At 39.0% G+C, this 12,084-nt stretch overlaps 1 protein-coding gene across 4 annotated transcripts in view; it reads left to right on the top strand.

The window, feature by feature from the left end:
• The window catches only part of FGF13 (fibroblast growth factor 13), a 438,846-nt gene extending 427,127 nt beyond the window's left edge, over positions 1-11,719 (top strand). For all 4 annotated transcript variants that reach the window (XM_040405320.1, XM_040405319.1, XM_040405323.1 and 1 more), the window contains 2 exons: positions 7,578-7,776; positions 10,122-11,719. In XM_040405320.1, coding sequence (XP_040261254.1) covers positions 7,578-7,776; positions 10,122-10,258 — 336 coding nt within the window. In that variant the 3' untranslated portion in view covers positions 10,259-11,719. The remainder of the gene's footprint in view (positions 1-7,577; positions 7,777-10,121) is intronic.
• Positions 11,720-12,084: the final 365 nt, after the last annotated feature.

The following is a 12,084-nucleotide window of genomic DNA, read 5'->3' on the forward strand; positions in this document are numbered from 1 at the left end:
GGGATCGCGGACCAATTTACTTGAATGGGTCTGCGAACCGGCCGTTCTGCAAAAATATAGATCAAGTTCTATCTTTTTGCGGTGCGGAGGCATGGAACGGAACCCCAGGAAATACTCTGTAGTGCTTCCGTAGGGTTCCGTTCCGTGCCTCCATTCCGTTCTGCACCGCATCCCAGATGCTGAATGCACACGGCCGGTGCCCTGTGGATTGCTGACCCACCGTATGCGGGCCGCAATATGACAATGGAGGGGCACCGGTCGTGTGAACGAGCCCTAAGCCTGATCAGGAAGATTGGCCATAGACCTTACACGGAAATTTCCTTGTGGACCGATGCCCAGGGGGCTGCCTGGACCCTCCTCAAGGCCGACCAGTGGAAGTTTTTGGGGATGTATATTGTGCTGCTGAGAGTATTTTGTGATTGACTGTGGTATTTGGCTCTGTTGGGGTGGTATAATGTTCCACATTATGGTATTGCTGGCCCCTGCTTCCATTAATTTGGACCCAACTACGAAATGGGGACACTTTTAGTATTTTTTTCCAGGGCCACTGTAAGTTCCTAGTCCACCCCTGGCTTCTGTTGATATTCTGTGCTGTTTCTTATATTCCATAAGTCATGCTCCCTTGTTGAGCAAATCTTTTTTGTTGTCCGTATAGCGGTCCTGTTCATTAGCTGACCACTGATGGAAGGTCATGTGACCAGACATATGACCTCCATGTGATGTCTCCTCTATTAAAATACACAGCACCTGCTCTAAACTTCCAACAGTGCAAGTACCAGTGAAGGTTCAGCGTGTTTGAATGGAGAAGACATCACATGTAGGTGATTTGCCTGGTCATGTGACCCTCCATCAGTGGCCATTTTATGGACAAGACGTCTGTGTGGACAGCACAAAAGATTTGGCAAACAAGGGGGCATGGCTTATGAAATATAGAAAATAGCACAGAATTTCAACAGAGGCTATATTAATAATTTCCATAAAGACACATACAACCACATTGGTCAACAGTAGCCAGAAAGTTGTCAACATCTTTAATATATTCCATAATTAAGCAGAAAATTATTAATAGGAAATATGAGCCTCCTGCTTAAATGAATAGTCATTGGCTAATTGAGGAAAATGTTCTTTGGTAGATTGATCGATAGATAGATAAAAAAAAGGAAATTCCACGGCACTTCCGAAAAATAGATACGTGTTTATTTCACCAGTCACTGCTTGAGAAAGGTTCCAAAGGGAGAACCGAAACGTTGCATCTGGTGAAATAGACACATATCTATTTTTGGGAAATGCCGTGGAATTTCCTTTTTCATTTATGGTTTGACAGGAGGATCAACGCTGGCACCCCTTTTTCTACTTTGTTCTACTATTGTTTGCAGTGCTGCCCAGCCGCTTTGACTTAGATAGATAGATAGATGGATGGATGGATGGATGGATGGATGGATAGATAGATAGATAGATAGATAGATAGATAGATAGATAGTATATAATGGAAATAGGCAGCATAGTGTCTGCCAAAAGAAGATTTTGTGTATTGGGACAAAATGAAGTGTTCTTTTTCTGGCTCACTGAGCTTCTCCTGCCATCTGTCACTTATTCTCTTGGTAATTTTGTAGGCACTTGATCATAATTTTCTGATGTATAATTTTAGAAAGTAGAATGCAGTAAGTTATATAACAGTTTTTACCCATAGGTAGGTTTTCTCTTCTAGCTAGTTCTCTACTGCCGTCATACACAGGTCTTCAGTACAATGCATGTTCTACAATTCCCAGTATTCATTGTAATTCTCTTTAGCATGTAAACAATATTAGATAAATAATCATCTTTGCAAGGTACATGCAAGTCACGTTTATCTCATAATCATTATTTGCAATTTCCACCACCGTTTCATCTTAGGCATGGTCTTTTCTGTCATCTTTCCATCACCTAGAGTAGCAATTCTGTGGGAGCCTAAAATTTATTTTCACCCATTTATAGAGTTTTTATGATGCCAGACATATTTCCTGGAAGAGAAGCGCCCTGTCTAGAAAATAGATACGTATGACTCATAGGGTTAAGTGATGGCATCTTCCAAGAAAGGCATGAATTTAGCAAATGAAAAAAAGAAAACAAATTCTCACCAAAATTTATTGGAGATTTGTAATGTCCAATATTATATAGGAGTAGACTAGGACAACTTAGCTACAGTATTAGTCATTTCACCTATTAGTCATTATATGACTTTTTAACGTATGGTCAGTTGTTAACTGAACCAGAAATTTTTCTATACTCATAATCTGTCTTTCATTTAGCTTTTTATTATTTCATCATTTAATCTATATATCTAATTTAAACTATCTAATTTAATTTACATAGTTGGTTGCAAAAAGACCAAAGTTGATCTAGCAGAGGGCAAAAACCACTATTGGTGGCAAAGGCTAAATTCCCTACATAGTGGGAAAAAATTCCTTTCTGGCCCCTGCTGGCCATTGGACAGACCCTTGTAAAAACATTCTACATTAATATCATTAGTTCTGTATATGATGTTTTAGAAGGAATATATATATATATATATATATATATATATATATACAGTCCTGGCCAAAAGTTTTGAGAATTACATAAATATTGGAAATTGGAAAAGTTGCTGCTTAAGTTTTTATAATAGCAATTTGCATATACTCCAGAATGTTATGAAGAGTGATCAGATGAATTGCATAGTCCTTCTTTGCCATGAAAATTAACTTAATCCCCAAAAAACCTTTCCACTGCATTTCATTGCTGTCATTAAAGGACCTGCTGAGATCATTTCAGCAATCGTCTTGTTAACTCAGATGAGAATGTTGACGAGCACAAGGCTGGAGATCATTATGTCGGGCTGATTGGGTTAAAATGGCAGACTTGACATGTTAAAAGGAGGGTAATGCTTGAAATCATTGTTCTTCCATTGTTAACCATGGTGACCTGCAAAGAAACGCGTGCAGCCATCATTGCGTTGCATAAAAATGGCTTCACAGGCAAGGATATTGTGGCTACTAAGATTGCATCTCAATCAACAATTTATAGGATCATCAAGAACTTCAAGGAAAGAGGTTTAATTCTTGTTAAGAAGGTTTCAGGGCGTCCAAGAAAGTCCAGCAAGTGCCAGGATCGTCTCCTAAAGAGGATTCAGCTGCGGGATCGGAGTGCCACCAGTGCAGAGCTTGCTCAGGAATGGCAGCAGGCAGGTGTGAGCGCATCTGCACGCACAGTGAGGCGAAGACTTTTAGAAGATGGCCTGGTGTCAAGAAGGGCAGCAAAGAAGCCACTTCTCTCCAAAAGAAACATCAGGGACAGATTGATCTTCTGCAGAAAGTTTGGTGAATGGACTGCTGAGGACTGGGGCAAAGTCATATTCTCCGATGAAGCCTCTTTCCGATTGTTTGGGGCATCTAGAAAAAGGCTTGTCCGGAGAAGAAAAGGTGAGCGCTACCATCAGTCCTGTGTCATGCCAACAGTAAAGCATCCTGAGACCATTCATGTGTGGGGTTGCTTCTCATCCAAGGGAGTGGGCTCACTCACAATTTTGCCCAAAAACACAGCCATGAATAAAGAATGGTACCAAAACACCCTCCAACAGCAACTTCTTCCAACAATCCAACAACAGTTTGGTGAAGAACAATGCATTTTCCAGTCAGAAATTGTCCCAGAAGTTGATTGAGAGAATGCCCAGTCGAATTGCAGAGGTCCTGAAAAAGAAGGGCCAACACTGCAAATACTGACTCTTTGCATAAATGTCATGTAATTGTCGATAAAAGCCTTTGAAACGTATGAAGTGCGTGTAATTATATTTCACTACATCACAGAAACAACTGAAACAAACTTTGTGAAAACTAATATTTTTGTCATTCTCAAAACTTTTGGCCACGACTGTATATATATATATATATATATATATATATATGTATATAAACTTTCAGCCATGACCAGTCCCTGTGGGAGAATGCTGCATAACTTTACAGTTCAGACATAACTTTTTAAAATTTTGTGATGGAATTGCACTTTACTCAACTGTAAGCAGTGATGCCATGTTCTCTGTTGGGTTTAGGAAACAAGTAATGCATTGAATAGGTTATTATAGGGACCCTTTACATAGTTACAGCTATATAAAGTTAGCATATCCCCCTCAGTCTTCTCTTCTCTAGGATAAATACATTTAGTTTTGATAACCTTTTTCCTTAACTGAGATGTTCCATGCCTCGTATTAATGTGGTTGCCCTACTTTGTACATTCTCTAGCTCTATAATATCTTTTTTTTGCGGACTGGTGCCCAAAACTAGACTGCATACTCAAGATGTGGTCGCACCAGTGCTTATTAGCTTGGTAAAATAATATTTTCTTCTCTAGAAGCCATGACTTTCCTAATACAGGACAATATATTGTTGGCTTCTGGTGCAGCAGACTGGCATTGTAGTTTTGCTTATGATCAACAATTACAAGCAAATCCTTCTCCATTGAGCCAATTGTGATCCATCCAGGGTATACCTAATGTGTTGCCCCAAAATGTATAACCTTTATCTGTCATGTTGCTGCCCATTTGGCCAGTTTATCTAGGGCACTGTATAAGGATTGGACTTTCGCTACATACCAATTCTATAAAGTTTTGTGTCATCTGTGCTATGAAGTCCAACTTTCCATCATTCATAAGTAGGCCAAACATATTATTTTATTTCATGTTAGATAATTTTGCAAGTCCCCTATGGTCCCTTACAAACAGAATGATCTAAAATATATTATATACAATAAAAAAAAAAAATTGCAAATGCATCACAACTCATTGCTATTTATCTAGATTCTGGTGCTGCATACAGAATATCTCGAATATATGCTTTTGTACTGTACTCAGACCATTCAGTAAAAAGCTGAAAAACATAGCTAAATAACATTATGAAACCATGCCGTACAGTTTATTTCTGTCTGTAACAATTCATGATTTGCAGATTTTTTTTTACAAGTATTCCCTTTAGCTAACTCCCGCAGTACATGGCATGAACACAAAGCCGTGGCTTGTAGGAGATGTCTGATAGAACACTACAAAGAAAGGGCTTTCCTGCTAACGTTAATGGAAGGCACATGGCGGAGATCTGTATAGTGTCTGATTAGAGGTTTACATGTTTGACTAGTGCCGGGGTTGAGATTTCAGCAGTAGGAGCCTCTCACTGTTATAAACCCTTAGCGTCAAAATAAATATTCAAAAGGGTTTAGTGTGTTTTCTCTCTGTTTCAGCCCACGCAGTTTTCACTGCTGGTTCCTCTTGAGATACCTTAATTTTGCCCAGTAGCGTTTGAGCTGGCTGCTGTAAGCCATTTGCAAAAAAAAAATAAAAAAATAGCATTTTTGCTGTTGCCTACTAATATATATGACAAAGAAGAAATGAACCAGAAAAATAGCTCTAGATCATTAAAATATCTGGGCATCTGCTTTTGCAGACGTTTAAATTAAAAATATTAACCACCTAAGGGCTCTTGCACACCACCGAATGTATTTTGCGGCCCAAAAAAACTGATCCGCAAAAATACAGATGACGTGCGTGTGCATTACGTATTTTGCGGAACGGAACAGCTGGCCCCTAATAGAAGAGTACTATCCTTGTCCAAAATGCGGACAATAATAGGACATGTTCTATTTTTTGGCGTAACGGAATACGGCCCGCAAAAAAAAACGGAACGGACAAAATCAGCATCTGCATTGTCGTTCCTCGGAGGTGTGTGCTATGTTGTTATTATTGTTACTTTGTGTAGTGCTATCGATTTATATGTATCACTTTTATTTATTTTTATTTACGCACTTATATAGCGCTGACATATTCTGCAGCTCTTTACAGACATGAGCATCAAGCTGTCTCCAATGGAGCTCACAATCTAAGTTCCCTATCAGTATGTCTTTGGAGTGTGGGAGGAAACCAAAGCACCCGGAGGAAACCCACGCAAACTCGGGGAGAACATACAAACTCCATGCAGATGTTGTCCTTGGTCGGAATTTGGACCTAGGACCCCAGCGCTGCAAGGCACCAATTCTAACCACGAAGCCACCGTGCTGCTCATTTTGCAGCTCAAACATTTTAAGCAAACACGTACACAAAATGCCGTAGCCCAAAATTCACAACAAGTGTGACACATGTGATTCAGTTTTCCATTTCATACAAAAGACCTTTTTTTAATTCCTGGCTTTAATTTTTGCAAACTATTAATGTTTCTACTACATCTGTTGCTCTCAAAAACAATATTCAAATCAAGAGAGATTGTAGAAGTGAAGCCAGTGAAAAGTTGGCACAAGAAGAATCAGTTGCCTCCAGGTTGCTGTTGGGTTTCACTGCCACTGACATTTGTGGCTGCCACATAAAGGGCAGCCTTTCATTACAATGACTGCAAGCATCATTTTTGCATTTATATGATACAATACTTTCTTGGAATTCATAGGATTGTCACCATCCGTTTCTGTTACCGTGCTATAAGAATGTCTGTTTTGTGGTCCCAGGACAAGATCAAGGTCATTCGAGGCCCTGTTTGTTGAGGGTCCCCATGCCAGTTGCAGTGTCCCATAATGTCTGGAAATGTCAGACATTCACGTTAGATACTTGTCTGGACATCCAACTGATGTCAGCAAGATCTCAGAGCAATGTAATGTATATAAGCTTAGTTCTACTGTCAGGAAATGTTAAATGCACAATATGTTCTTGGCGATAAGCATTGCAAGATCTATTTGCTGCCGTTTATCCCTGTCTCCTTAAAGGGGTTGCCCCACTAAAAATATTCTGCAGTTTTCAAACCAGCACCTGGATATGGATAATTTAGTAATTGCAAGAAGTTAAATATTTAGTATAGCCACTGAGTTATTCAATAAAATCTATCTGTATAGCGCCACCTGCTGTTTATTCTTTTTCTTCTTTCTCTGTCCACCTGGCTAAAGTGGACGCACATGCTCAGTTCCATCCTTCTGAGCTGTGATAGGCAGAGGGCTGCAGAAGAAAGGGCAGGGCCTTTGAGCTGCAGCAGAATAAACACGTCCACTGAGCTGCCAGCTTCGTATAAATCTTGCAGAGCAGTAACAATGAATGGGGAGATCTCTGGATCCATGTGAGGTACAGTGGTGGTTCTAGCTTTGTTAGAAAGAGGATTGCATGTACTATATGATGTCTGATTTTCATTTTTACATTAATTATGGGATAACCCCTTTAAGCCAATAAACATGCATACTCATCCACTGAATTCCTTCAGTAAAAGCTGACGATATGAAACCTTCTACATAGCTGAAGACATTCAAATCATTTCAAGTGTTCTAGCAGGAAAGGACTGGAACGACGGGAGGAACTTGGGTGGCGGAGACCCTTTAAATTCTGTCCCATGTAAGCTTAATTTAATCCCTTCTCTGGAAGAACAATGAGAAGTTCCACATTGTGACTGATCTGTTTCAAATTAATAATGTATCATGATTCTTATTTAATATTCTTTGCAATTATTCTTCGTGTAAAAATAGAGCCTCACTGTTCATTGAGCATGTACTGTATGTTTGATTGTACTGTACTGGCTGAATCATTCAAGAGATATTTCCTTTCTCTACAGGAACATTTTACACCTGAATGCAAATTCAAAGAGTCCGTTTTTGAAAACTATTATGTGACGTACTCATCAATGATCTACAGACAGCAGCAATCGGGAAGGAGCTGGTTTTTGGGTCTCAACAAGGAGGGTGAAATTATGAAAGGAAACCATGTAAAGAAAAACAAGCCTGCAGCACACTTTCTCCCAAAACCTCTAAAAGGTAAAATAGTGGTTACGTGGCAAAAATGACTGCAAAATTTTATTATTACCTTTTTATTGTGTTTTAGGCAAACAAATTAAAAAAAACTATATGTGGTAGAAATAAACATGAACATAAAAGAAAATAAGCAAATAGAAGAAGATAGAAGGAAGACAGTTATATTGTGTGTCCCTAAGGGCTTGGCATTCAGATAATGAAACAATACATGCCAAAGAACATGGGGGGGGGGGCAGGTAATCAATAATACAAACTGAAGGTTAGAAGTACCAAAAGACGATTAATCATAAGGATTAATTATTGTCTTTCTCTAAAGTCTGCAACTTTAATGAGAAGGTTCTTTAAAGGGACAGCATTTTTAATCACATAATAACAACCAGTGATGGTCAGTTCGCAGTGTTCGCCAGCGAACACATGCGGGATGCCATCTTTAGTAAGGTAGACTCACCCGTGCATCGCCGAACGGGTGAGTCTACCTTACTAAAGATGGCAGCCCGCATGTGTTCGCTGGCGAACACTGTGAACTGACCATCACTGATAACAACCTCTATGTGAATATTTATCAAAATTGGTGGATGGTTTTCTAAATATTATTTTTTGAAGTCACTACATATATGATACATCTTATTCTTTGGACTTGTGGCAGGGCAAACAGTCTTATTCAACTTTTTCACTCCAACATTGCGGCCGAAGAGAGTAGTGGCTCAATTAGAGCATCACACATAACACGAATCAATGCAATGCTGTTCTGGGGACATCATTATCTAGGTCTATTAAGAGAGCAATAGAGATATCATACTGTTATCCCAGTTCTACACCCACTAGTATCATGAGCATTACCCTACAGAACTTCCCCTCACAGAGCAGTAAGATGGCATTGAATTTCCAATTTTCTTGGTCTTATCATTTGTGCTGACTGGCATATAAAATTTTGTTTGCATTCTCTAACCATGCAGACACATAGCCTTGCATAGGCGTTGTACACAATGGCAGATAATCATTGTGCCTTGGTAATTCATATTGTATATGTCTCTGTTCAATACTGTTAATAAAGTGTAACATTTAGGGTATAATCTCCCTGCAAAGCTTTCATTTACTAATCTAACAGGTCTCTTAGCTCCATGTACCTCTTCCCTTATTTATTTATTTCATTTTTTTCCCCATTCATTTATTCACTTATGTTTCCTTCATTTGTTCCATCCCCCAGTTCTCTTTCAGGCCTCTGTATGAATTATAGTGTAACACAATAGCAAAAAGTGAAGAAGGAGAGGCAGCATCCATATTTGCACTGGTGAAAACAAGCTGTGGTCTTTTAATCTATAAAATAGCAATCCAAGTACATACAATGTTTTGGCTACAATTAAACGGGTTGTCCAGGTTCAGAGCTGAACCCAGACATATCCCCATTTTCACCCCGCCAGCCCACCTGATATGAGTATTGGAGTATTTCATGCTCCGATGCTCTCCCTTTCCCAGCGCTGTATTGTGCAGGGTAAGTTTTTTTTTTTGTTTACATTGGCACACTGCTAGGCGGAGGCTTCTGCACAGCAGTGTTCCCGGTGACATCACTTGATCGGATAGACGGGCTTTAGAGCTGCCTTAGCCATTTTACAAGCTAGGGCAGCGCTAAAGCCCGCCCATTAGTGCCGGTGACGTCACCGGGCTCACTGCTAGGTGGAAGCCTCTGCCTAGCAGTCCCTATGGAGAGCCTGGTGTCACCGGATAGCCAAAAATGCCTTTTCCCTGCACAATTCAGCACAGGGCAAAGGAGATCATAGGAGCATGAAATGCTCCGATTCTCATATCAGGGGGCCAGAGGGGTGAAGATGAGGATATGTCCGGGTTTAGGGCTGACCACTTTAAGCCTTTATCAAGCTTGATGAACCATGCTTGATGAAGGCTTAATTGTAGCTCACATGTTGCATGTACTTAGATTGCCATTTTATAGATTAAAAAAACACAGCTTGTTTTCACCACAGCAAATATGGGTGCTGCCTCTCCTTTTTCTGTTTTTGGCTTTTATGAGGGGCTATTGTAGACTTAGCTACTGTTGGGGTGTGCACCCACCCTCTTTTTTTGAATTTTCAAAGGGGTGCTGTCTTGCTCTATTCTTTTGTTAACTCCTTAGCAGTTAGCTCTGAGACAGGTAGTGATGTCATTTAATTTGCAAATGCTTATAAGATGACATCATTGGGAGTGGTTGATGACATAACAAAAGAAAATATCTATAATCATGATATCACATGATGGCATATCTGATGCAGAAGTCACATCTTGTTTGTCGTTGATCTTGTGTTGAGTAGTTTCTTTCAAACAATTTAATTATATTATCCTTTTTTTTAAATTAGTGGCCATGTACAAAGAACCTTCTCTTCACGATCTCACAGAATTTTCCAGATCCGGAAGCGGCACACCAACCAAAAGTAGAAGCGTTTCAGGAGTACTAAATGGGGGCAAATCTATGAGTCAGAATGAGTCAACGTAGCCAGCTGCAGGCAAGACAAAGGCTACGGTACACACAGTAATGGAAACTTACCTCTGGATGCTGTTGAATTCTTACTAGCAGTCTTTCATCCAAATATTCAGTTTTTTCAGGACAAGCACCGAACTTGGATAGGTCACTCACGTCAACCATTAGATCTCTTGGTTTTCAATGGATTCCCTCATTTTAGAATGTGCTTTTTGCATCTCAGAAGGCATCGGGATAGCCAGCAAAGCATACAGTGGAATAAGCCATTGAGAGGACATACGCTGCTCTCTGGTTATGTCCCATATGGTTTGTGGAATGAGAAACCCTTCACAGAACTGAATGCTAATAAGAATTTTGCTTTCCAAACAAGAATAAAAGACCACTTTTGCTCTTTAAAGAAAATTTTACTGCTTCTATGTTTTATAGGGGGAAAGCATACAAAACATAAAACCTGTTGTTTATTGGCTTACAGTTTTATATATAAGCTTGATTTATGTACATGTATTCATTTGGAGAAGTGCATCACTTTGATTTCTGAACACAGCTTCCCAAATTGGTCCGGTTCCTCCCCGCTGGATCTCGTTGCCAAAATCAGGTCGATTCTGAGGTGACCCCCTCAGGCTCAAGTAAACAGTGTTCCTGTAGCTTATCACATGCTAAACTATTTTTTTATATACAGTATCTTTGTAGTAGTCATTCATGTAGACACAGAAACGTGTTGTCAACCCCAAGCCGTGGAATCCCACATTATGGATTCTACCATCCACCTATGTAATTTTCTCTTAATTCCATTTTTCGTGTATGATGTTATATAAATGTTGTGGCTTTTTTTTTTTTATCAAAACCCTGTGGAATTAAGGTGCCGACTTTTATAAAAAAAAAAAATGTCTTATATGTAAGTGTCCTTTTTTTTCTCTACCTAAGGCATATGTACGTAAGTATCATAGATAAGGAGACATTTTGGAAAGGCTGTGTCTACACAACAGGTATCCGTGCCTACTATTTAATCCAAATGTTGAAGATATATTATGTTTTCCAAATAGGTAATTAAATCTGTTGCATGGACAGAAAAAAGATTGGAGTCAAGGTGCATGATATGTTTGATTTTGTGCATTAGAAAACTTTCATTTTTTGTTCCCCAAAAATATCTTAATCTGAACATAATGTTTCCAATCTTAAACACATTGTTGATTTGTTGGATGCACAAAAGTACACTGAATTCATAGTTTTTTTTATTATTTCTAAGAATAAAAAATATAAATATCTTTTATTTTCTTTCTTTTCTTTTACGTTAACCCCCAATATTCTCAGTTGATTTTAAATTAAAAGCAGGCTATGCATTATTACTGTCTACATGTTCAGTCATTACATTTTCTTTGAAGTTGAATGATATCATGCATTTTATTTTTAATAGGACCCTGTTTGCATCAAAGCAGATTGTGCACTTGTAAAATAAATATGTTTCCTTCAGCTAAATATGTGTGGCATTTTCTTTTGTTGTTTGCTATGCACAGTAAGTCAAATATTTAAGGCATTTGGGGAAATACTGTACATTGAATCATGTTTTACATAATTTTCCATTATAATTTTTTTTAATGAAAATGAACAGTTATGTATTATTAGTATTATTATTATTACTATTATTAGATTTATTGTCTAGGTACAATGGGGGAGACGGACATTTACATCCGGCTGCCCCAATCCTCACCGGGTAGAGCCAGAGCACAGCTGGGAGCGTGTGCTCCCGGTCTTTAACTTCTCAGATGCCATGGTCACATTTGACCACAGCATCTGAGGGGCTAAATGTATACATTCGACATTATTGTCGATAGGTACATTAG

The sequence above is a fragment of the Bufo bufo genome, chromosome 8, assembly GCF_905171765.1.
Source record: "Bufo bufo chromosome 8, aBufBuf1.1, whole genome shotgun sequence".
In the NCBI taxonomy this organism is placed as follows: Eukaryota; Metazoa; Chordata; class Amphibia; order Anura; family Bufonidae; genus Bufo; species Bufo bufo.